We start from the raw sequence: 25,983 nt of genomic DNA, 5'->3' as shown, positions 1-25,983 counted from the left end.
GTTGTCAGGTTTCAGAGACACACCTTTTATCAACCCTGTGTGTGTGTGTGTGTGTGTGTGTGTGTGTGCGTGCGTGCGTGCGTGTCTCTACACGCCTCTCTGTTGTGTTTGTGAGTCTTCCGGTTGGTCCGGTCTGACGTCTCCTTACGTTGCCGTTACGTCACCCGGACGATGCGGAAGTCGAAGTCACCGTGGAGAAGGTAAACTAATGTCAAGCGGCCGCCTGGAGACAAGAAAACGCTCCGGAAGAGACGGAAAGAGACGAAGAAGAGACGCAGAAGCGAAGAAGAAGAGAAGAAGAAGAGGCTGAGCTCGGCTGCACTTTACCCTCTGCCGGCATGTAACGTAACTTAGCTAGCCGTTACTCTGTCAGTTACCCGTAACATCTGCCTGCTCCGCGGTCGGTACCGACGCTGTTACCGTCAAATGGACCCGCCGGGTGACTCAGAGTCCACGTCGGTGCTGCTGCGGTTCTGCACGGGTCGCTAGAAAGCTGCGAGCCCGACTACATCTTCTCCTGGCGGTAAGTGACAGACATGCGAATCTCCTTTGACAATCATCTCATTTTAACATTTCTTTTGATATTGCCTGAAGTATACAAACAGCTGAACGCAGCTGATGGTCTTTGTCGGTCTACCAGCACCTCTTGGTGAATTCGGCTCACACATGATCCCAGCAGACTGTCGTTTCTTTGGGTAAAAGCTCCACTTTCACAGCCTCCATCTGGTAGCGATTGTCTTCTCAACACCACGGTCCACCCTGCCGAGCGGTGCCAGCAGCAGAGCGAGTCTCTTGGAAAAGTCGACATTTGAGCGAAGGCAGAGCTTCTTGGTAGATTATATACACGCCGTACTGAAAAGTATTGCTGTATGATTCATAAAAGGCTTTGAGGTTCATATTAGAAGCTGTTTATTGTGGAGAAAAACCGAGAGGAGCGTTAAACTGACACATTTTTGAAAGGAGTTCAGGCGTGAAGCGAGTCCGGAGCACAGCGGGTGTCGGAGCTTGAAAAAGCGTCAGAAACGGGTGTTTTTGTCGAAGAGCAGCGTGTGCGCGTGTTTAATGTGTGTAATTTAGTTTTGTGGGTCAAACTGTGAAGATAAATGATGAAACGGCCTGAAATGAACCGAGTCCTCCGTGTCCATCAGTCAGGACCAGGACCAGGATCAGGACCAGGACCAGGACCAGGATCAGGACCAGGACCAGGACCAGGACCAGGACCAGGACCAGGGAGGTCGACAGTGATCCGGTCACAGCATCCCTGCTGCTGCTTGTACTCACATGTTCATGCCGTTTGGTTTGAAGTGCTCACATCTGTGTGCTCCACATGATAACAGATCACATTGTGTCGGAGCACAACAGCCTGTAAGAACTGGCCTCATTATTTGTTGAATTAATCGATATATTGATGTTTTTCTGCTCAGTATTTTATCAGTTGGTCTTTAAAATGCTCAGGATATATTATCAGGGCTAAAGTGATGTCATCAAATTACCGTTTTTTTAATTTTATGCTACAGTTTTTAAATATTGGTCATCAATTATATATTTAAATAATTTATCAGGCAAAATCTACAAAGTGTTTTAGTTTTATATCATTTTAAACTTTAAATCTTTTGGGTCCGGACGCTGGTCGAACCAAACAAACGAAGATGAGTTTGAGTCACTGAACCGAAGTTTGTTGCAGAATCACTGAGATGTTAAAGGATCAGTCTGCTGTTTCAGACGTACAGAAACAAAGCAGCAGTGTGTTGGTGCGTCTCAACACTTTCTGTGTCAGAGCGAAGGAAACGGTGCAAAGACGTTAAACTACGTGACTTCAGTCAAAGTTTCTCATCATCGACACAACGTTTACTGTCGTCCTCCATGTTTCAGCTTCCTGTGACGTCAACTCGTCGGCTCGTGTACCAACATTTTCTACGACTTTGTGAGTTGTTGTTCTGACTCCAGAGGACGTTCACGTGAATCCTCCCGTCTGAAAATCGTTCTCATGATTATTCCGACAGCACGCAAACAAAAACACTGAGTACTGAGTTCTGACTTTAAGTTTCCTGATGTTTAAATTTAATCTTAGTGACTCAAAAATGTTTAAATGTTTTGTTTTGTTTGGGCAGAAGCCAAAATGAAAAAAATGAAATAAAAGTGTTCATTCATTCAGGAAGACTCATGCTGCTGGACTGTTTGAATCTGAACATGATGTTTACTGAGAAGGAGGAGGAGAAGGAGAAGAAGGAGGAGAAGGAGAAGAAGAAGAAGAAGGAGGAGAAGGAGAAGGAGGAGGAGCAGACAGTTTGTGTTTCTTTAATTTGATCTGATCTTCCTCTCTCCTCTCAGACTTCCTGTTGGCAGAGGTCCTGTTTGACTCCGCCTCCAGTAACTGAGGTACTGCACCACACACACACAGACACACACACAGACACACACACACACACACACACACACACACACACACACACACACACACACACACAGACACACACACACACAGACACACAGACACACACACACACAGACACACACACACACACACACACAGACACACAGACACACAGACACACAGACACACACACACACAGACACACACACACACACACACACACAGACACACAAACAGACACACAGACACACACACACACACACACACAGACACAGACACACACACACAGACACAGACACACACACACACACACACACACAGACACACAGACACACACACACACACACACACACACACAGACACACACACACACACACACGCACACACACACACAGACACACACAGACACACACACACACAGACACACTGACACACACAGACACACACACAGACACACACACAGACACACACACACACACACAGTGTTAAAAACATGCAGATGTTCACAGTCTGAATATTTGTAACGTTCAGAAATAATCATCCAAAGATTTGCATTTAACATGAAGACATGAATGTAACGTGTTGGATGAACAATATGGATTTCTGTCGGCTGATAACTGATATGAGAAGATCAGATGTTCCTGTATTGATCCCTGTTGGTGAGATGAACCGATCACAGCAGCTGAAGGGAACAAACAGCAAACAGCACAGAGAGAAGCAGCACGAGGTCGAAGTCAGAATAAAATGTTATCGGTGATAATGTCAGTAATACATAACGATATAAATTTAAATCGGTCTGAATGATGTCCCTGCTTGATGCTCCACACTCTGCTGTGTTTGCTCTAACTGTCTTCATTAACACAAAATGGAGGAAACTAATGATCTGAGCTGAAAATATGAAAGCAGTCAGGAGGTTTGAGCTCAGAGGCCTCAGGACGCCAGAAACACTGACTTTTGATTCACAGTCTGAGAGTAAACAGAGAAAACTGATCTGATGACGAATTCCTACAAATGAAGTGAATTTGGTTATTTTCTACACCTGGAACAAATAACAAACATGATCTGGAGGACAAACCAGAGGATTTACATCGTCGTACGGTAGCTGAGCAACAGATGAGGCGGTGAACTCATCCAGAGAAACAACCAGCGTCACTATTTTCTGAAAGAGAAGAAGAAACAGGACACAGAAGACGCTGCAGAGAAGCTGGTAAGAACACGTTCAGATCTTATTACCGAGTTTATGGTTAAAATACAGAAGCTTTAGTTTACAGGTCTGCAAATGTAAGTTACATATTTTAAATTTCTTTAATATCCCACAGTGGAACATCCAGAAGTGTCGTCTGTCACTGAGGTCAAATTAAATCTTACTTTTAAAGACACTTTAAAAAGTAAGATTTAATTTGATGTATTGATACATTTTTTAATTCACACATTTTTGCAAACTTTTTTACATTAAAAAAACTATTTACATATTTACAATCAATGAAGTGCGTGTGTTTAATAAGTGTCGATCATCAGCTGACGTTTACACATTTATCTGAAAGAAACGTCAGAAGAATGAGGAATATAATCCTGCTCCATGTTCACTACAGTCCTACAGATCACACACCCGTTTTAATTGAGTTGTTGCCATGGGAACTAATGAGTTTTGTGCTCAGTTGGGTCGGGTCCTGGTCCGGTCCGGTCCGGTCCGGTCCGGTGCTGCAGGTTCCTCATGATGTTCCCACAGTTCTTCAGTTTGTCCTGATTTGTTTCTGAGAGTGATTTAATGTCCAAACCAGCAGAAAACACAGTGATGATTAAAAATGTCCTTCAGCTCACAGAAGTCAAACAGGAAGTCGTCTGAAATGTCCTGGACGTAAATTAAAGAAATGATCAGCTGATTATTAACTGATTACAGAGATTATTGATCTGATTATCAGAAAACAGCAGAATATTATTAAAAATAGATAAATAGACATGTTAATGAGAAGAGAAAGTTCTTCACTGACTAATAAACAAGCTGACCTTAAAGGACAACACAGTTTATACTGTTATACTTTGTTTATATGTGGCGGACCCTGCCACCTTATATACCAGGTTGTAAATATTAAAGTTCTGACTTTGGATTTCTTCTCTAAACTACACAGTTACCAGTAACTGTGAAGAAACCACACACACTCATCTGTCAGTGTATTGTGACATCACTGTTGTGACATCACTGTTGTGACATCACTGTTTTGACATCACTGTTGGGGGCGTGTTCAACAGAGTTCACTGTGTTTTATTGTTTTAACTCAGTCTGTCTCTAACTCTGTGTTGTTCTTTACAACAGGTCCAGTGTCCTGGTACTGGACAGGTCTGAACCTCTGACCCCACCCTCACACACACACACACACACACACACACACACACACACACACACACACACACACACACACACACACACACACACTAATCAGCTGTGTGTGTGTGTGTGTGTGCTGCCATCTGTCAGAGCGGCTCATCATTGGCTGACGGAGGCAGGTCTGCAGGCAGCAGAGGATGTGATTGGCTGGCAGGCTGCCTAGAAGAAGGGGCGGGGACGTCAGCTGATTGATTGAGATCGGAAGTGGAGGAGGAGGAGATGGGGGAGGGGTGAGGAGGAGGAAGAGGAGGGGTGAGGAGGAGGAAGAGGAGGAGCCGGAGGAGGAGAAGCTGAGTGGAGTCTGTAAATCCACGATGAGCCGGCTCTGCTGCAGACAACAAGTGTTCAGGGAGAGAGAGAGGACGAGCGAACGAGGTTACTCCATAACACAGAGAGAGAGAGAGGGACGGGACGAGCGAGGCAGAGGAGGTTTCCACGGCAACTCAGGAGACGTCGCTGCAGCGGCGAGGACAGCAGGAGGACACACAGGTAAGGTTACAGCTGTGTGTGTCGGCACGTGTCTGCATACGTGTGGTTGTGTGTGTGTGTGTGTGTGTGTGTGTGTGTGTGTGTGTGTGTGTGTGTGTGTGTGCGTGCTGGTGGATTGAGCAGTGCATGCTGGGAGGGGGGGGAGGAGGGTGGGGGGGTGTTGTGGGAATCCTATTAGCAGAGTCCAGGAAAAGTAGGGCTAACTGTGTGCTTATCAGTCTGACACACACACACACACACACACACACCACACACCTGCAGAGTGACTTCAGGATGTTCTTCATATTTTCTCTGTGACGACTTGAAGACAGTTTAGTTGACAGGTGGCTCAGTGGTTCGTCTTTTAGTGACGTGTCTGTAAACTGAGAGCAGAGTTCAACATGAGATAAGACAAGTTTCACTCAGACTGAAACATCAGCTGATTAACGGATCAGGACTTTAAAGGAGCAGTTCAGCCAAATATGTAAAACTCAGCCATCATCTCCTCCTGATGATATAAAGTCAGGCTCAGCCATCATCTCCTCCTGATGATATAAAGTCAGGCTCAGCCATCATCTCCTCCTGATGATATAAAGTCAGGCTCAGTCATCATCTCCTCCTGATGATATAAAGTCAGGCTCAGCCATCATCTCCTCCTGTTGATATAAAGTCAGGCTCAGCCATCATCTCCTCCTGATGATATAAAGTCAGGCTCAGCCATCATCTCCTCCTGATGATATACAGTCAGGCTCAGCCATCATCTCCTCCTGATGATATAAAGTCAGGCTCAGCCATCATCTCCTCCTGATGATATAAAGTCAGGCTCAGTCATCATCTCCTCCTGATGATATAAAGTCAGGCTCAGCCATCATCTCCTCCTGATGATATAAAGTCAGGCTCAGTCATCATCTCCTCCTGATGATATAAAGTCAGGCTCAGTCATCATCTCCTCCTGATGATATAAAGTCAGGCTCAGCCATCGTCTCCTCCTGATGATATAAAGTCAGGCTCAGCCATCATCTCCTCCTGATGATATAAAGTCAGGCTCAGTCATCATCTCCTCCTGATGATATAAAGTCAGGCTCAGCCATCATCTCCTCCTGATGATATAAAGTCAGGCTCAGCCATCATCTCCTCCTGATGATATAAAGTCAGGCTCAGCCATCATCTCCTCCTGATGATATAAAGTCAGGCTCAGCCATCATCTCCTCCTGATGATATACAGTCAGGTGAGGATCAAGTCAAACAGCTGCTGTAAAGACACCTGGAGGGTTTTTGCTGCTCTTCTTTGTAGTTTGGGCCGACAGACAGGAGAACTCATAGTTTTTATCTTTCTACTTACTGATATTAAAAAAATATAAACCGATAAATTTATAGTGGAAACAAACCTGCTCACAGATTAATATCACGGTTCATTCATAAAGTCGCACATATGAAGAGTACTCGAGTAAAAGTCTTAAAGGATCTGATGTAACTAGTAACTAAACGTATCAAATACATGTAGTGGAGTAAAAAAACATTTGTCTCTTTGAAGTATAAAGTAACAGAAAATGGAAATACTCAAAATTGTACTTGAGTAAAAGTACTTAGTTACATTCCATCAGTTCTATTTACTGATATTTTATAACCTAAACAATGAATTGATTAATTGATACAATGATAAACAGATGAATCTATAGTGGGAACAGTTATGTAAAGAAACCTGCTCACAGGTTAAAATCAGTGGGTTTGTTAATGGAGTCTGGTTTCCCACAATGCAACAGTTCAGAGTTTAAACTTTAGACCGTGAAGCTTCGACCACAAAGATCTGATCCATCGGGTGAGTTAACAGGCGAGCAGCTTCCCTCCTCAATCAATCAATACGTCTGATCACTGATCGTTTAGAAGGTAAAGGAGCAGTCTGTAGATTAAAGGAGCAGTCTGTAGTTTAAAGGAGCAGCCTGTAGTTTAAAGGAGCGGTCTGTAGTTTAAAGGAGCAGTCTGTAGTTTAAAGGAGCAGTCTGTAGTTTAAAGGAGCAGTCTGTAGTTTAAAGGAGCAGCCTGTAGATTAAAGGAGCAGTCTGTAGATTAAAGGAGCAGCCTGTAGATTAAAGGAGCAGCCTGTAGATTAAAGGAGCAGTCTGTAGATTAAAGGAGCAGCCTGTAGATTAAAGGAGCAGTCTGTAGTTTAAAGGAGCAGTCTGTAGATTAAAGGAGCAGTCTGTAGTTTAAAGGAGCAGTCTGTAGGTTAAAGGAGCAGTCTGTAGTTTAAAGGAGCAGTCTGTAGATTAAAGGAGCAGTCTGTAGTTTAAAGGAGCAGTCTGTAGGTTAAAGGAGCAGCCTGTAGATTAAAGGAGCAGTCTGTAGTTTCGGTGAAGAAATGTTAATGAGCAGAGAAAGATCCTCATTGGATGATTTTTGTTCTGCCTAAACAAACTAAATAAACAAACTCTCTTTGTTTTCATGATGAATAATCTGAATCAACAAACTGACAAATTTATACAATTTATACTGTTTTACTTTGTTTATATGTGGCGGACCCTGCCACCCTTCTATCTTCAGACAGTGTTCTGGACCTTATTTTCCTCTGAGAGCAGCTTGTTTATTCACTGATGGAAACAGTTTGTATTATTACCTCATTAATATTGTAAATATTAAAATTCTACAGAGAGCTCCTTTAAATGTTCAATAACTCAGAATAGGAAGAAGCAAAAATAAAAGCAAAGCATCACTTTTTGTAGGAAAACTATATTTTTCCTTCTTCCATGTAATATTGATCTGTTAGGCTCCTCGTGGGGAGAATAAAGTCGTACAAACAACTGAAGACAAACAAAACAATCTGAAAATGGAAAATATTACAAACAAGTCATTTTTGTTAACAGAGGACATCCAGGAATAATATAAAGATACTAGAAACAGTTTTTATAATCAAACCAGACAGAAAATGTCCAAAATCTGCTCATGAAGACAAACATTAAAACATTAAAACAGTCTGATCAACAATATCTGAGGCTAAACACATCAAACATCCAATCAGAGAGCAGCAGTGTTAAGGTGGAGTGTGTGAAAGGTTAAAGTGTAGTCTGTAGTTTCATGTGTTGTGAAGTAGGTCGACGTCGTCTCCACATGAATCTGTCCTGATGCGTCTCAGCTGTTTGTGACTTGACTCTCTGATTGGTCGCAGTTTATAGATGTTTTAGTTTTCTCAGTTACTACTCTTCCTCTCTCTGCCCTGGTTACTGATGTCCTACATATCCCAGAGTCCCCTCTGACAGCCCAGATCAGGCTGCTTCAGATCAGTTTAAAGTGAAACAGGTGAAGAAGAGCGAGCAGCGTGTTTCTCTGACTCTTCAGTGTTGTTGTTGGTGTAAACAGGAAGTGACTGATCTTTAATCTCAGAATGTTTCCTGTTTGCTTTAATGTTTTACAGATGTAAACAGATGTTTTCCACTTTCTGTCACACACTGAGAGAAAAATGATTTCATGAAGTAAACAACACATTTCTCTCCAGACACGCCAGAACTGCAGCCAGACACTGCATCAGCTGCAGCTGTATACTTACATTAAACTGGTGATGCAGAATTTAGTGCCCCTGATGATGATGATGATGATGATGATGATGATGATGATGATGATGATGTGCAGCAGGTTTGGAAAATATTCTGGCTTTTGTCTTTAATATGAAAGGGTACAATCAGCATTATCTCTCAGGTCACATGACTCTGTAACAGTCAGGAGATGTTTCACAATTCTCCAAATCATCAGTAAAGATCAGCAGATCATTGGTTTTATGTCCTGACACACTCTTCTTTACAAAGATAGCAGTATTTTACAGCAACAGCTCGACTTTCTCCTGGAGGCTTTTTGACAAGTTCAAATAATATTCACCAAAAATCAACAACCAGCTGTCAGAACTACAAGAGAGAGAAATCCAGTTTGTTAAAAATTTCAGTTTCTCATATCTGTCCAGAGTGAACCCTCTTCACAAACAAATCAATAAAGGATCTCTGACTGAGAATACAAACCAACATGTCTGACAGAGTTTCCTCTGGTACCAGTCAGCTGATCGCCTTCATCACACAGGAGAAGAGTCTGGAAGTGACGCTGCAGGCTGACGCTGAACTAGCTGCAGGCTGACTCTGAGCTAGCTGCAGGCTGACTCTGAGCTAGCTGCAGGCTGACTCTGAGCTAGCTGCAGGCCGACTCTGAGCTAGCTTCAGGCCGACGCTGAGCTAGCTGCAGGCTGACTCTGAGCTAGCTGAAGGCTGACGCTGAGCTAGCTGAAGGCTGACGCTGAGCTAGCTGCAGGCTGACTCTGAGCTAGCTGCAGGCCGACGCTGAGCTAGCTGCAGGCCGACGCTGAGCTAGCTGCAGGCTGACTCTGAGCTAGCTGCAGGCCGACTCTGAGCTAGCTTCAGGCCGACGCTGAGCTAGCTGCAGGCCGACGCTGAGCTAGCTGCAGGCCGACGCTGAGCTAGCTGCAGGCCGACGCTGAGCTAGCTGCAGGCCGACTCTGAGCTAGCTGCAGGCCGACGCTGAGCTAGCTGAAGGCCGACGCTGAGCTAGCTGCAGGCTGACGCTGAGCTAGCTGCAGGCTGACGCTGAGCTAGCTGCAGGCTGACGCTGAGCTAGCTGCAGGCCGACGCTGAGCTAGCTGAAGGCTAACATTAAGCTTTATATTGTTTTGATTTCAATGATGACATCAGAAGCTGATTTTGATTGATTTTTGATGCAGAATCTAGATTGTTTCACTCGTCGTCGTCACAGAATCTGATCAGCCTGATCAAATATGACTTCACTTTGAGTTAACTCTTCGATCCACCGGCTGGCTGGAGTTTGTGATGTTTTCTCTGAACTGAACGATGCTGATAACCAATCAGAACACCGTCTCACTGACTCCCCTAAAGAAAATGGATTAAAGAGTGTAATGACTCTGAGGTCTGAGGACTCCGGTGTCGTGGTCGCTGCAGGTTGATGGTTTTAATTCCTCAGTTATCAACAGAACATTGAGCTCTTCACTTTGACTTCATTATATTCCTGTTTACTAGATGAGTTTCAGTGAAACAGACTCACTGGATCACAGGATCACATCCTGCTCCTTTTTGAAGGTCATCAGATTAAGTTTAGCGTGACGGGGATGAGGGCTGATGTGTGAGCAGCTAAATTCAATCAACTCTGAGAGACTCTTTACAGGGTCGGCTCAGTCAGACGGCTCGCTGCTGCTGCTTCTTCTTCTTCTTCTCGAGGAAACTGAACCATCATTCAGGTTCTGACAGTTAGCATCAGCACATTTCCTCATCTACGTCAGGGAACATCTAGACTGTTCTGTAAAGCTCGACTGATATCAGATGTGTCAGTATCGTCCCAACAGGAAACTTTTCTTTTTTAACGGAATATAAAGCAGAAAAAGATGTTCGGGGAAGTTCCCAGTGACGGTTATGTTTTTGCTGCTGTTGTGTTATTTTCACAGTCTTTTGTTAAACCTGCCTCGGTACTTATTTTATTTTAGTTCTACTAATATCGGCATCTTCCTCTGACATCCAGTATCTGCCAGGCTCTAATATGTTATTTAAGTTTTGGTTAATCGTGGTTGTGTTCTCCTGTTACATCGCTGCAGTTTGTCTGAATGATCGTCTGTATGTTTTGTTGGTGTGAAGCTGGTTGAAGATTCGTCAGGTTCCTTCAGTCCACACCTGCAGATTATTGTCCTTCCCAAATATCACTAAAGACGATATTATTGTCTGACACATATTTATGATTTTAGATGATAACATGCACATTATTGATAAATCTTTACGATCTGTTGGAGTAAATGTCACAACTTAGATTTATCTAAACTTATACATCATAAAATATACAACAAAATAAACTAAATGAGAAACTCAAACAGACATAAACTGATATTCTGACTGACAACAGAGTAATGGAGCCAAAACACATGACACTTAATTTAATATTAAAATGATAACCAGTCACAAACCAACATCTCTCATGACTCTGTGGTCCCCGTGCTGACAGACCTTCAATCACATGATCAGCACTCTGTCTACTTTTTTTTTTTGTCTTTATTTCAAAATAAGAGCGTAGTGTTATTTAAGATGAACACCTCAGGTCCAGATTATCAGGAGTTCCTTCTGTCCAACAGTTTCAGTTGAAAGTAAACTGTAAATTTTGTCGGCAGGTATTTCAGCACTGACAAAAGATCAAATGAAACATTATAATGAGAATAAATCGCCTCATAGTTTCACACTTTGAGCTCCATCAGCATCTAAACTTCACATTCAGGACAAGGCTCTGTTTTATCTTCAACACCCGTGTGTGTGTGTGTGTGTGTGTGTGTGTGTGTGTGTGTGTGTGTGTGTGTGTGTGTGTGTGGTGTTTTCATGTGACTTCAGTCTCTCCTCATGATCTAAACCGCTGACCTCCTTCTGAGGACGATTTCTGCAGTTTTACTGTAAAACCTGGAATAGACGAGCAGTGAGATTCTGAGGGAAACTGTAGACAGACAGCAGACGGCAGAGAGCAGAAATAGAGCAAAGCAACCATGAACAGAAAGTGTAAGGTAGGTCAGATTTCACTGAGCAAGTTATAAAATGAAGAAAAGACTTAAACTGTCGGATGTGAGAGTTTTTGTTGGTTTGACCTGCAGATCAGACGCTCGTACGACGGCTGTTCTCACCTGAACTCCAAGCTGCTTTTCCTCTTCTATTAATAGACGAATCAAACTGTGTGACTTGGCGCCTGCTCGCCACACGTTCATGCCGCCATGTTGGAGGATGGCTGAAGACATGAATGGACATGTAATTACAGAGGCATCTGACCTTTTCAGAGGACACAAAGCCTCTTTTAAGGTTTTTACATTTACAGATTCATTTACAGACGGGTGACAAATGAAAGAATCTCACCTCAGTGCTGCTTGTGAGCCACAGATTCTCCAAGCCTGCAGATCTTACAGGAGGGATGAACAGCTTTCTTATAAAGATTTTCACTTACTTGGTGTTTTGAAGATGGTGGAGGAGAGAACTGTTTAATGTTTCTCACAGGTGTTCAGCCCTGAAAGGACCTTAAGTCTCCTGAAAGACCTCTAAAACTTCTGTAAGCACCTGTAGAACTGGGTTGGGTGGGTATCGTTAAAAAATATCAGTATCTTTACCTTGACTTCGATAACGGTTCCTGAATGAGACTTTCTTTGATAACAGTTTTCTTATGACACATACATGTGGTGAGCTCCGTCTTTGGGCGTAACCTGTTGTTTTTCCTGCATGCCTCGGGACAGCCAATCACCAGCACTGTTGGAACATTTTTTGATACTCTATAGTGTTGAGGCAAATCGGCTGGTGCCATAAAAATATAGACGTTCGATATCCAGCAGATTCTCCACAAAGACAATGAAAGGACTCATACAACATCCTTTAGGAAACATAGAAAATACTCGGTGATCATTAGAACGTCTTAGAGCATTTTAAAGTACTCCTAGATCCTTCTCAGTGTCCACTAGAACTTAAAGTAGGGCTGGGCAATATGGCCTCAAATCAATATCACGATATATTGAGCAACTCACCTCGATAACGATAAATGAACGATAAGTAAGTCATGGATTAAAGCAAAAAAAAATCGTTTGACTGAAATGTTTTTTCGAGCTGTAGCCAAGTCATATTCCCAATTTGTAATTTGTGAAACATGTTACAGGGCATTTTACTTGACACTTTCTTCAAATTGAAACTGATGTAACAAGCAGCTTTCCCCACATTTACTCTTCTTTAACATTACAGATGTGGCAGTACGCAGTGTTTTACTTGACTTCTGTCTCTGATAAATAAAACGTGAGAGGTCTTTGGTTTCTGATTATGGCTGTTTGTCTCTGGTCAGAGGACTCTAGTTGACCTACATAGGAGGGTCACAGAGGACATGAAGTGTTGAGGGTCAAACTGGATCATTGTCCACGAGTTTTAAGGCTTGTTGGGTGGAAAACCTCATTTAGTTACACTACGAACATGAGAATGACATTTATTGTTGTCACTTTGCAAGTGCTCCAGAGACAACTACATTTTGATATCAATAACTACCAGTGATATCTGGAAGCATTTATTCAGACTACCTTCTTTCAACGTTAAGAGTTCCTTGAACCCCTGCAACAAAGCACACAAAACAAACCTGTATGTGTTTGAATGTGTGACTGAATGACCTGAGAGGTGAGGAGTGCCTGGACTTTGATTGTGTGTCATGTAAAGAGGCTTGTGAGATCTTGAAGAAAGTGTCCTTGTCAACGTCTGTAATTGATAAACTAATGTTAACTTCTCTATAATTCTAACGTTGTCTCTGTTTCTGCTTCCTGATGCAGGTTGAAAACATGATGAAAAGATGGAGGACACACCTGGTAGTCCAGTTCCACCTCTGACCCTCATCAAACAGTTTGGTACTTGATTGGGTACCTGGAGGTCAAAGGATCCTTTGCACAAATAGCAAAGGCGCAAAGAAAAACGAAGACATTTAGGTGACTAAGGTGCCAACATGTCTCAGGCAGGTAAAGTCCTCCACCTGTACGTTGAGGTGAGGTCTGTTGGTGAGGAGGAAGGGAAGGTGCCAGAAGATCGGAATGGTCACCTGATGCTCCTGTGCCCAGACGTCCTCCCTCACTCTCAGAGGAGCTCCACCCGCTCCAGCCCCAACCGCAGTCCGGATCTTTCTCCAGTCTCTCAGCACCAAACCGGGGTTGGAGGCCACAGTTTATCTGCTCCAAAGTCCTCCTCCAGGCACACAGTCAGCTTTCAACTTGCAAACCCTGATGCAACAGGGTCTCCCACCCAGGTTCAGCGGCAGGATGTGTTGTATGACAGTTTTGGTCAGCTGCTCCACGCCCTTGCACCTGGAACGACCAGTCCAGGCCAGCATGGCTCACTGGGACCCCCCCACCCCTCTGACATGGATCCCTACCAGGGGAGAGTGCTTTTCTCACCATCTTCCACTTCATCTGGGAGGCTGACTGTACCCTCCACACCCACCAACAAACGCTGGTCCTATGAGGTCCCAGAGGTGGGGGGTGAGGAGGGGAAGACATCTGTGGTGTCCTATGGCTACATAGAGAAGTCTAATGTTCACAGCATGGGGGGGCGCCGTACCTCAGTGTGCCAAAGTGAGTTGGACCATTCTCTGAACAGAATGGAGGGGCAGCCTCTGCCCAACCATCTCCGGAAGAGGCTGAGTGACCCAGTGTGGTACAATGGTCAGCCAGGGCAGGGCGATCCTTACCACAGTCACCCCTACCCGTCTCAGAATCAGTCTCCACGAGGCTCGCCTTACATGCAGAGGGCTACCGTGGATGCAGTGGCCAGGGATGCCACCTACAGGGCCTTGGAGGAGTTTGGATCCCCAGAACTCAGGCGTAGATTTGCTGGTCACAGCCCAGAGAATTACAGCCCGACCCTGCCACGGCACTACCAGTACCCTCGCTGCCGGTCCTGGGCGGGGTCACCTGTCCTACCCCGTAACAACCTCACCCTGCCGTCCAAGACCCAGCTCCTTGGGCTAGATAAGGGAATCTGCCGTGGTTCAGTGAATGGACTACCTAGAAGTCCTGCCTCTGACCACCTATGTGCCCACTCTGGGTACCCCATCCACTCAGTGGCTCCACCCTCAGCTCCTCATTCTCATGTCCCGCCCCAGAGCTACCAGAGGCCATGGGTGGGGGATGAGAGCCCCAGGTTATCCAGCAAATTTCATCCTCCTTTACCTGCGGGGAGACCCACAGACATCCAGCATGAGATCCCAGCAAACCATTATCCCACCAGCAACCACTCTAGGACTGGCTACCAAGCTAGTGGGAACCCCCAACACAGTGTTAATAGCAGTTATAGTGCTAACATCACCAACACCAGCCATAGTGCTGCAGACCGTATACACTACAGTGCTAATGATAACTTATCCAGCAAGACTCACTATAAATCGTCACGCTGCAGCAGTAGAGCCAGTGATACCGTCAGCCCGACCAATGGAAGGAGAAGCGTCTCCCCGTCCTTAAATGCTGAAGTGGCATCTAAGTTGGCCGTGGAGGCTGCCAAACTGTCCAGCATCTTTGCAGACAGACGAACTCCCTCTCCAACATCGTCTCAAGCTGAGTCACTGAGGTCAGAGAGTCCAAAGACAGGAGGGCCATTCCTGAGAGAATCACAACCTTATGCCACTCTTCACAGACAAAGCTCCCCTGAGCCTTCACAGGCTGACAAGCAGAACCACAGATCCAAAACAGACAAAGCAATCCCTCAGACCAGACCAGGACGTGTCTCGCCTCTTTTATCCCAGAAAGGCCTGTCTTTACCAGCGTCCCAAGCCCTGCCCGCTAGGTTGCATCGTGCAGCTGCCTCTCAGTCACCAGTCCTGGACCCACGGCACCAACATGGTCCATCACTCACCAAGGACACGTCATCCCTGCACCGCTACCAGCCACCACAGTTCACTGGAGACCACAAATCACCTGGCATGGAGCTGAAACAGTATGATCACCTCTTTGATAGATCACCAAGAGACAGCCCTGAACTCTCTAAGAGGCTTCTCTCCAGCCAAAACACAGAGGCTCTGCCTGTGAGCTTGGCCTCCAGGCACCAGGAGTGGAGGGAGACTGGATCAGTCCACCATGGAGACAAACTCTGTGAAGAAAACTACAGACAGTCTAGAGTTTACCCTCCAAGCAAAGAGGAGTATCACAGGGAGGTCGGGGTAGAAAAAGGAGTGAAGATGTCAGTTCAGGGGTACCAGACACCAGTTATCAGCCTGTCCAAGGATCAGGGGGAGGAGGTTCAGGATCACAGCGGGGCTGCCGGGACGTCCTCTCAAAGCTCCAGTGGGGTAACAGGCAGCATGGGAGATAGTTCCCCGCTGGATCGAAATGACAGTCCGTCGCCTGAAACTTCGAGCCAGTCCAGCCATGACACAGCAGACGCCGGCTCAGGGATACAGGTCGGCCGGACGGGAGGGTGGTCAGGGTTTGGTTTAATGTGTGTATGAGGAAGTAATTTACATGGTGTGTATGTTTCCATCGTGTAATTACATATTGTCACATTACCACTCAATCCAAAACAATAAATATGTAACAGAAATCCAAATTCTTTTAATTCTTGTGGTGGGTTTCAATCATCAGTGTATCTGATAAGTAAAATATGAAGAACAACCAACAACTACACCTCCCATGAAGCTTTGGCATGACTAAAAGAGGAAACATGGTCCACGGAAATACCCAACGCTGATGCTTCAAGCTGCGCAAGATTGATATCATCTGTCATTTTTGAAATGACGGATGATTCGTCACATTTTGAAATGTGTCACCTGAAAATTGTAACGCAACACAAGTGTGAGCTGCAGTCTGAGTGTTGAACCTTTTGGCACATTAAACAACAAAGAAAGTTCACCATGTTGTTTGGGTTCTGACCAGTTTGACGAAGCCTGAGCTGAACATCTGTTTTCTTTGGTATATTTATGGCATTTTGTCACCTAGTCTGTCTGTCTCTCTCTCTCTCTCTCCTTTTCCTTCTGTGCAGTAGGTACACAATCCTTTATAGACACATGGTTTATTTGGATTAGCTCTCTACTTTTGTAACCTCCACCCGTGCGTAGGAGCGACGTTGAGTCTGTTCACTCAGGACTCATGTCCAGGCGTTGTCATTTGTGTTTGTGTACTTGCATGGACCATGTTTCTACCCTTATGAAACGATGGGACGAAACATTTTAAAATGCCTTAAAGCTGCTGTAAGCGTCATCGTCGTTTTATCTAACGTCCTGTCTGTTGTAAGTTAGCAGTCCCTCCTCTGTATGTCACCACATGAACGTGGAGCAGTAATCACCAGGAGGATCCTGCTCTCAGACAGGACCGCCTCTTTATGTAGTTCTCTGTCCTGATTGGATAAAATGGGCAGAGATACCAAAAAAATGTCTTTTCTCTTATACTTCATGAGCAGGAGGAGAAGAGACATGAGTTACTGTTTGAAAAACTAATTCTAATACAAAAGTGATGCTTACAGCAGCTGTAACAAAGTTTGATGGTGTTGTTTTCAGGTGTCTTTTCAGTCCTGCTGTCCTGTAGGGCGGAGAGACCTTTTTAAAAGTTAGATAACATGTTCATTCTCCTTAAAACTGAAGGTGTGCTTCACAATTGTCCCCAATGTTTAACATTCTTTCTACTTTAAGCATTACTCAGGTTAAGTTTGTTACAGAGATTCAGAGGAGGTCAAACAAACATGTCCACTAATTGACTTTAAAACAGTTTTCTATGATTGTGTAACACAGTGGACAAAACACTGTCAACAATGTGTTCATGTGTAACTCCTTCTGATGCCCTGACATGGATCTAAAATATATATATATTTTTCTTTCCTCCTCATTCAGTCGGACAGCGGCTCAGCAGCGACTCTGTCCTCGAGATCGCAGAAGATCGCTCAGGCCAAGTGGGAGTTCCTGTTCGGAGGGAAGGCCGAGGAGAGCCGCTGCAGTAAAGGTGCTGGAGGTAATATTATGACCGGGACATCTCAAGAACGCTTTGAAGGAATTCTTTCAAATTTGGCACAAACGTCCACCAGAATTTGGTGATCAAAGGTCAAAGTTCACTGTGACCTCACAAAACACATTTTTGGCCATTACTCAACAATTTGTATGATAATTGCAACAAAATGACACACAAACATATCTAATGAGATAAAATGATGAAGTGATGATGTTCTATATCCAAAAGTAAAAGAAATGTGCTGGCTGTTATTCACACCACAGTTTAGGAGCAGCATCTTGACCTGTGTGAGGAGGCAAACAACTGTGAGGCGATGATTCTTGTTATTTTAATCATGTTTAGATTTTTGTAACAAAAAAGAGAAAAAGAAATAGTTCAGAGCTAAAGGGGAATAAAACTTAAGCAGCAACAAAGTCCCAAATCATAGAAATAAATAACATTTTATTTTGACTGATAACTCCTCTGAGGGCTTCTTAGCTACATTTTTCTCACAGTGTTAATCAGGTGGTGTTCAGGGACTCACTGGTTAGACTGAATAAAAACTTAAGTACATCCTGAACAGAAAACTGCTACTTTTAAAAACTCAGCAGTGTTTTATTCTCAAACCGTGTCACACCCTCACCCTGTGATTACAGCAGCAGTTTCCCTGGTGACGGTGTTATTTTCGGCTGTAGTTTTTGTTTACGTCACTTTTAGCTTCCAGCGGGTTAAAGGGCCATTCTGTCTTTTCTCTTGTACTCAGCCATGTAAACAAGTAGCTTCGGCTTCGTCTAAGCCAATTAGTCGAAGCTTACCATCAGCGAGAAAAGGTCTCACAGTGTTCAGCTCTGCTCACGAGTATTACTACACACCACTACTCACTTCCTGTTCTTTATTTAGCATCATGTCTGACTTCTGTATATGTATGAAGAGACTTGTTCTAATTAATAAAGCTGATGTTATCTAATGAGTAACGTTACCCACCTTTAGTGGAGACTTTATCCTGCTCTCTGCTGAACTTTTTAAGACTGATGTCTATGTTTTGGGAATTAAATAAGCAGATAAAGATATATGAGCGGATTGTAAATCAATCAAGTCCTACGTATAACTGAATACATCAGTACTCATCAAAGTTCCACTGTTAGTTTAATAATTACATTCAGTGTTAAAAGAAATATAAAGCAGAATACTTTTCTTTTAACCTCCTTTAACCGTTTTAAAGGTGATGTTCATTTTTTTGCAGAATTTAATGAAACATAAACGACCATTTTGATAAAAGTCTCTCAGATTTAGTTATTAAACAATGTTGACTGACTTTTGTAACAAACACAGAGAAAAATAAATCTGTTAACATATCTTTAACATTTTTGCCATTTACACCATTGCCGATACAAATATTGGTTGATATAAATTGGTTTTAGTTTTAATGCACAACGGGTATGATTTCTGGTTATAAATTATTTTTTTGTGCATATTAAGGCAATCTATAAATTGCTAAATGATAACTTCAGCATATGAAGGACTGGAAAGAGGTCAGTTATATTTTGATTTAGACAAGAAACGACTGTGTATTTATAAAACTGTATCATCTGCATAGAAATGTATCTTCACAATGTTTCTCCCAGTTTTGTTTGTAAAATTGGACATTTATGACTTCGGACTTTAGTTGTCAACATAAAAATTCTTCTTCTCTCCTGCAGACGCTCCGTCCGATACACCTCCGACCAGCAGCTCGCCCAGCCCCACCCCTCCCTCCTCCCTCTATCTTAAACTGCCCAATCAGAGAAGGGGGCGGGACAGCGAGGGTCAAAAGTTGTCGCATCACAAGGTGCGGCAGATCGAGGTGGAACTGGTGACCTCTAACCCCCGAGGCTCCACCCCCAAGACCGGCATCATCCGCCAGACCATCAAATACTCTGAGACGGACCTGGACGCCGTGCCGCTGCGCTGCTACAGGGAGACCGACCTGGACGAGGTGATTTCAGGGAGTTAATCTCACCTGGAATCAGAGTGTCTTCATGTTCATGTGTGATAATGATTGTTTTTATTGTGCAGGTGATGCGGGCGGAGGCCGAGGCAGCCGAGGAGGCGGACTCGGCCTTTGGGAGTAACCGCAGCGTCCTGGGAAACTCCAGCTTCAGCCCCGCTGACGCCTCCCCAAAGCCCCGCACAGGTGGGGGGAAGGAGGAGGAAGAGGAGGAGGAGGAGGAGGAGGAGGATGAGGAGGAGGAAGGAGTGGTGAGCTGGGCTAGTGTGCGGATGCTGGGAGACAAACAGAGACAGAAAGCCACCAAGGAGGAGGACGAGGTGTTCAGCCTGCTGCTGAAGGGGTGAGAGGTCACACACACTCAAAGGGCTTAATACAAAGTTGACGCTGCCTTTATGAATATCTTTAATCAATTGCTTTCAGGTCATGTGACCAACTGATTCAAATTCAATGCCGACATGTTGTCCTACTGTCGCACATGAATCTCTGTCAGGATTGTTGAGGACATGATGAAGTTGTGTTTTATCTGTAGTTAAAGTTTGATGTTTGTTGACTTGTCAGGCCGTTGGAGGCGTCCTCCAACAGTCATGGTGGGCTCAAGTCTCCCATCTCCATCGGCAGCCCCCGACGACCCTCCGAAAGCAACCTCGACTCCTTCAGCCGCCATTTTGAAAGCATCATGGAGTCTCACCGGGCCAAAGGCACCTCCTACAGCAGCCTGGACAGCGTGGACCTACTGACATCTGGATCCACGTCAGTGTTCACCTTTGACCTGCCGACACTGACCCCAGAGATCCAGGTGAGGGCAGAGCTTAAAATAACCATATCTGCTATCTAGCTGCTTCCTGTCTGACTGCAGGAGGTCACACTCATGTGTTTGTGTGTTCAGAGTCAGATCTGCGACAGCGCCAAGCAGATCATCGAGCTGAGTTTTGCCCCGCTCGCCCATCCGGACCCGTCTGCCCCCTCGGAGACATCTCGCTCCGAAATCACCCTCAGTGCCTCGGGGGCGGGGCTCCGCGGCGGCTCCAAAGACGACTGTGGCCCTCCGGTTCGATCCAAGTCTGAGAAAGAGACGTGGCGTCGGTCCATCCTCAAAGATGGCTTCCGCAAGGCGAGCTCGGCACCGTCGCTCCACAACAACTCCAGGTGAGTCAGAGCTGAAGGTTCAGGTGCAGACCGAGGACAGGAAGTGACTGCTCTGGGTTCTGTTGTCCACTTTGTGGCCTTTATCAGGGTTAGGAGGACCAAGTATATCACACATGGGAGAGTCTTTGTTGGCTGTAGTCCTTCCTCTCGTCCATACTGGCTGTGAAGTGTCCCTCTGTATGTGAAAACTTTATTTAAAATGTTTTATAGATACAAACAATCAGACTGAAACCTGCTGCAGTGACACTGATCAGCCACACGATGGCACCAGAGCACCACCATGACATTACAGTTCATGTTTACTAGGCTGTGTGTGTGTGTGTGTGTGTGTGCGTGCATGCGTGTGTGTGCGTGCGTGCGTGTGTGTGTGTGTGTGTGTGTGTGTGTGAGGATTTCACTGGACTGAACGCCCCGGCTGTCAGACAACACATGTGTTTAATTATAGAGTGTCTGACGTGTAGCTGAGCTGAACACACGCACACACACACACGCACACACACACACGCACACACACGCACACACACACACACAGAGTCCTGTGTAGGTGGTTAAAGAGCGCGACCTTGTTTTTGAGTCTTCGTGAGGTAAGCAGTGCAGAACAAACCAAAGCTCATTGAACTTTTTCATGTTTTCAGCTGCTGAACATGTGAAACCACAGAGTTTAATTCAGATGGAACGAGAGAACAAGTTTTCTTCTGTGTTGTGAAACGTTCTTCAGATATTTTTATCTGTAATTTGGTCGTTTCTGTGGCTGTCAGCGTGTTTATGTGTGGAGAAGTTAATGAGCTCGTTCAGGCCGTTAAAACTGAAAACTCCAACAACACATTGTGTTTCCTCTCAGAGCTGCAGAGACGAGGAGGGTGTGGTTCTCATTATGTGTGTTTTATGTTAAATATGCAGTCACATATAAACTCAATCCATCTGTTGATCTCATCAGTCAGTTCACAGCGAATCCATCTGAACTCTGCTGCGTGTTTCAGTCAGTCTGATGTTCATGTGTTCTTTGTGTTAAATCTTTAACTCTTTAATTAACACTTTGAGGTTTTTAGCTGCTGAAGACACAAACTGATCGAGTCAATCAACAGATAAAAGATAAATACATGTATGTTTTTTAACAGTACATACACAGATCCATATATTAACACACAGACTGGACCCTAACAAATGAATCCAGGTTAGTCATATTAGTAACATGTAAAAAAAGACGTGTTCAGATTGTTTCTTTTGTCTAAAACGCAAAGACTTTTCATTTACTGTCAGAAATGAAGAAGCAAATCCTCAAATTCAACCAGCGGAACCAACAAACCCACAACACAACTCTACAACACTGTGAACAAAGAGAGAGAGGAACTACGTGATGCCATCAGTCAAACAGACAGAACACGGACAGAACACGGACAGAACACGGACAGAACAGACAGAACAGACAGAACACGGACAGAACAGACAGAACAGACAGAACCCGGACAGAACACGGACAGAACACAGACAGAACAGACAGAACAGACAGAACACGGACAGAACAGACAGAACAGACAGAACACAGACAGAACTGACAGAACACGGACAGAACACGGACAGAACAGACAGAACAGACAGAACAGACAGAACACGGACAGAACAGACAGAACAGACAGAACACAGACAGAACTGACAGAACAGACAGAACACGGACAGAACAGACAGAACAGACAGAACACAGACAGAACTGACAGAACACGGACAGAACAGACAGAACAGACAGAACAGACAGAACAGACAGAACACAGACAGAACTGACAGAACACGGACAGAACAGACAGAACAGACAGAACACAGACAGAACAGACAGAACACGGACAGAACAGACAGAACAGACAGAACAGACAGAACAGACAGAACACAGACAGAACAGACAGAACATGGACAGAACAGACAGAACAGACAGAACAGACAGAACAGACAGAACACGGACAGAACACGGACAGAACAGACAGAACAGACAGAACACGGACAGAACAGACAGAACAGACAGAACAGACAGAACACGGACAGAACAGACAGAACACGGACAGAACAGACAGAACAGACAGAACACAGACAGAACTGACAGAACACGGACAGAACAGACAGAACAGACAGAACAGACAGAACAGACAGAACAGACAGAACACAGACAGAACAGACAGAACACAGACAGAACTGACAGAACAGACAGAACACGGACAGAACAGACAGAACAGACAGAACACAGACAGAACTGACAGAACACGGACAGAACAGACAGAACAGACAGAACAGACAGAACACAGACAGAACTGACAGAACACGGACAGAACAGACAGAACAGACAGAACACAGACAGAACAGACAGAACAGACAGAACAGACAGAACATGGACAGAACAGACAGAACAGACAGAACAGACAGAACACGGACAGAACAGACAGAACAGACAGAACAGACAGAACAGACAGAACATGGACAGAACAGACAGAACAGACAGAACAGACAGAACATGGACAGAACAGACAGAACAGACAGAACAGACAGAACACGGACAGAACACGGACAGAACAGACAGAACAGACAGAACAGACAGAACACGGACAGAACAGACAGAACAGACAGAACAGACAGAACAGACAGAACACGGACAGAACAGACAGAACAGACAGAACAGACAGAACATGGACAGAACAGACAGAACAGACAGAACAGACAGAACACGGACAGAACACGGACAGAACAGACAGAACAGACAGAACACGGACAGAACAGACAGAACAGACAGAACACGGACAGAACAGACAGAACATGGACAGAACAGACAGAACAGACAGAACAGACAGAACACGGACAGAACAGACAGAACAGACAGAACACGGACAGAACAGACAGAACAGACAGAACAGACAGAACACGGACAGAACAGACAGAACACGGACAGAACAGACAGAACAGACAGAACACGGACAGAACAGACAGAACAGACAGAACACAGACAGAACAGACAGAACAGACAGAACACGGACAGAACAGACAGAACATGGACAGAACAGACAGAACAGACAGAACAGACAGAACACGGACAGAACAGACAGAACATGGACAGAACAGACAGAACGGACAGAACAGACAGAACACGGACAGAACAGACAGAACAGACAGAACACGGACAGAACAGACAGAACAGACAGAACACAGACAGAACAGACAGAACACGGACAGAACAGACAGAACAGACAGAACACGGACAGAACACAGACAGAACAGACAGAACCCAGACAGAACACGGACAGAACAGACAGAACCCAGACAGAACCAGCAGCACATCTCTTGCTGCAGTGTTTATCTGAACTAAAGTTATAAAATAAATGTAAATGTAAAGTCAAAGTTGTACTTTGTAACTGCACTTGAGTAAATGTACTTAGTTACTCCGACACGACTCTGTTTGTTGTTTTCGGACCTGCTCCTTCCTTCCTGTCGGGCGGCCAATCAAATCTGGCGCCTGGCCAGACTGTGTCTGCGGTAACCGCGGCAACAGCAGCTTAACTTCCTGGAGCGTGTGAAGTGATGTCAGAGATTAACTCAGACAAAGAGAGAGAGAGAGGCCGTGTCACGGGTCAGCTCCTGGTTCTGCAGGTCACACGACCAGCAGGAGGTTCTGCAGGTCAGAACCACGGCAGAACCCTGAATGGTGCTTTGTAAAGGAGGACACAGATTTGTTTCTCAGACTCTCCCTCATGTAGATGTTGATTAGTTACCACCTGAGTCAAAAAGGCTGCCGGGATTCTCAACTTTTCCGAAGTTTCTAAAAGTCCGTCAGGAATCCTCTGAGAAGAACGTTTGGTTCTGTCAGGATTTGTTCTGCTGGTTACAATAAAATCCTTTTGGATTCAGGTACGTTTGTGAAACTCCTGTTGGACTCTGGTCCTGTAGGATTCCTTTGAATTCAAAATCCAACAAGACTTTTTATCCCCTTAATCAGAAAACCAAATGTTTGGTTCTTGATTTTCAGTCACATTGTTTTATTTCTGTTGGCTCGTACGTTCAGTTTAAACTTCTTTGACTTTGATTCATTTTTATATTAGATTGATTTCTCGCTTCTGAAACGTAGAAAACATGAACAAAACAAACAGCTCAACATGTTGACTTTCTAATAGAAGTGACTGCAAATACTGAAAACGATCAAAGTTAGCTTCAGGTTAGCGTTAGCTTCAAACTAACATGGTGTTGAGTCTTCGGGGGGGTGGAGGACATCAGGAGGACGTAACTGTCAGAAGTTAACATGCAGACTGGGACCAGGATTCACTGGCAAAGTGAACTGTGGATGTATTGAATGTATTTTTCTGCGTCGTGGACGGAGACGCTGTGTTCAGGTCGTCCATCCGTCCGTCACATTCTTCTGAACGTGACGTTTCAAAAACGCCTCGATGGAATTTTTTTAAATTTGGAGCAAGTATCCGCCACGACTCCGGGATGAACTGATGAGGATTTGGTGATCTGGATGATCAGAGAAATACCCTGCTGTGGATCCACTGGTGTAATAGTGTCGTTGATCTGGTTTGTAGTAACCCTTGAACCTGATTGGTCCGTCTGAGAGGAGCAACAGTTCAGTTCCTGGTCTCAGGACGACGTGTTTCTCTGTGGTGGTCTTCTTCTTGATCAGTTCTGCTTCCACATCCTCTCGTGTCGTACGTTTAACCAAACCACCGACCAGAACCGGCAGCAGTTCTGCTCTCAGGCTGAGTCAGTGTGTTCAGTTAAACTGTGTGTTGGAGGTTTGCTGCTCTGTTATTACAGACGCTGTAAAGTCTGTATTTAACAACGAGTCGACATCTTATTATTCACTCCACGTCTGAGTGTCGGCTCACCTCAGGAAACCTTTGTTTAAAGCTCAGAGAGTCGTCAGTGTTTTAGTCTCAAACAGCAGAGAGTCAGTCAAGATCTCTACAAGAACACGTGGAAATGTCTTTACATCAGACGGCTGCTGGTTTTAGGCACTTTCAGTGTCATGGTCCCGTCATGTTGACACCAGACTGACAGCTCGCTGTGTTCAGTCAGTCCTGCGGGAACCTTCGTGGTCTCTCGTGTGTTTTTAAAATGACTCGTATGTTGAAAGCAGCAGATTTTGAAGACTGTGTGTTGCAGGCAGTTAGCATAAACAGCTTTAGCTAACTGATGAATGT

The 25,983-nt window shown here is 44.7% G+C and overlaps 1 protein-coding gene across 3 annotated transcripts in view; it reads left to right on the top strand.

Moving 5' to 3' along the window:
• Positions 1-369: 369 nt before the first annotated feature.
• Positions 370-25,983, top strand: part of psda (pleckstrin and Sec7 domain containing a) — a 53,477-nt gene continuing 27,863 nt past the window's right edge. Inside the window, exons 1-7 of one of the 3 annotated variants that reach the window (XM_073481845.1) lie at positions 370-523; positions 2,332-2,379; positions 17,583-17,700; positions 19,377-19,651; positions 19,732-20,006; positions 20,225-20,462; positions 20,553-20,812. In XM_073481845.1, coding sequence (XP_073337946.1) covers positions 19,735-20,006; positions 20,225-20,462; positions 20,553-20,812 — 770 coding nt within the window. In that variant the 5' untranslated portion in view covers positions 370-523; positions 2,332-2,379; positions 17,583-17,700; positions 19,377-19,651; positions 19,732-19,734. Of the gene's footprint in view, positions 524-2,331; positions 2,380-5,065; positions 5,250-13,548; positions 16,161-17,582; positions 17,701-19,376; positions 19,652-19,731; positions 20,007-20,224; positions 20,463-20,552; positions 20,813-25,983 lie in introns of those variants that run through there. The other 2 variants (XM_073481844.1, XM_073481843.1) reach the window with 2 other exon arrangements.

Source organism: Pagrus major, chromosome 15 (genome assembly GCF_040436345.1).
Source record: "Pagrus major chromosome 15, Pma_NU_1.0".
NCBI lineage: Eukaryota > Metazoa > Chordata > Actinopteri > Spariformes > Sparidae > Pagrus > Pagrus major.
This window is presented reverse-complemented; position numbering and strand designations above follow the sequence as displayed.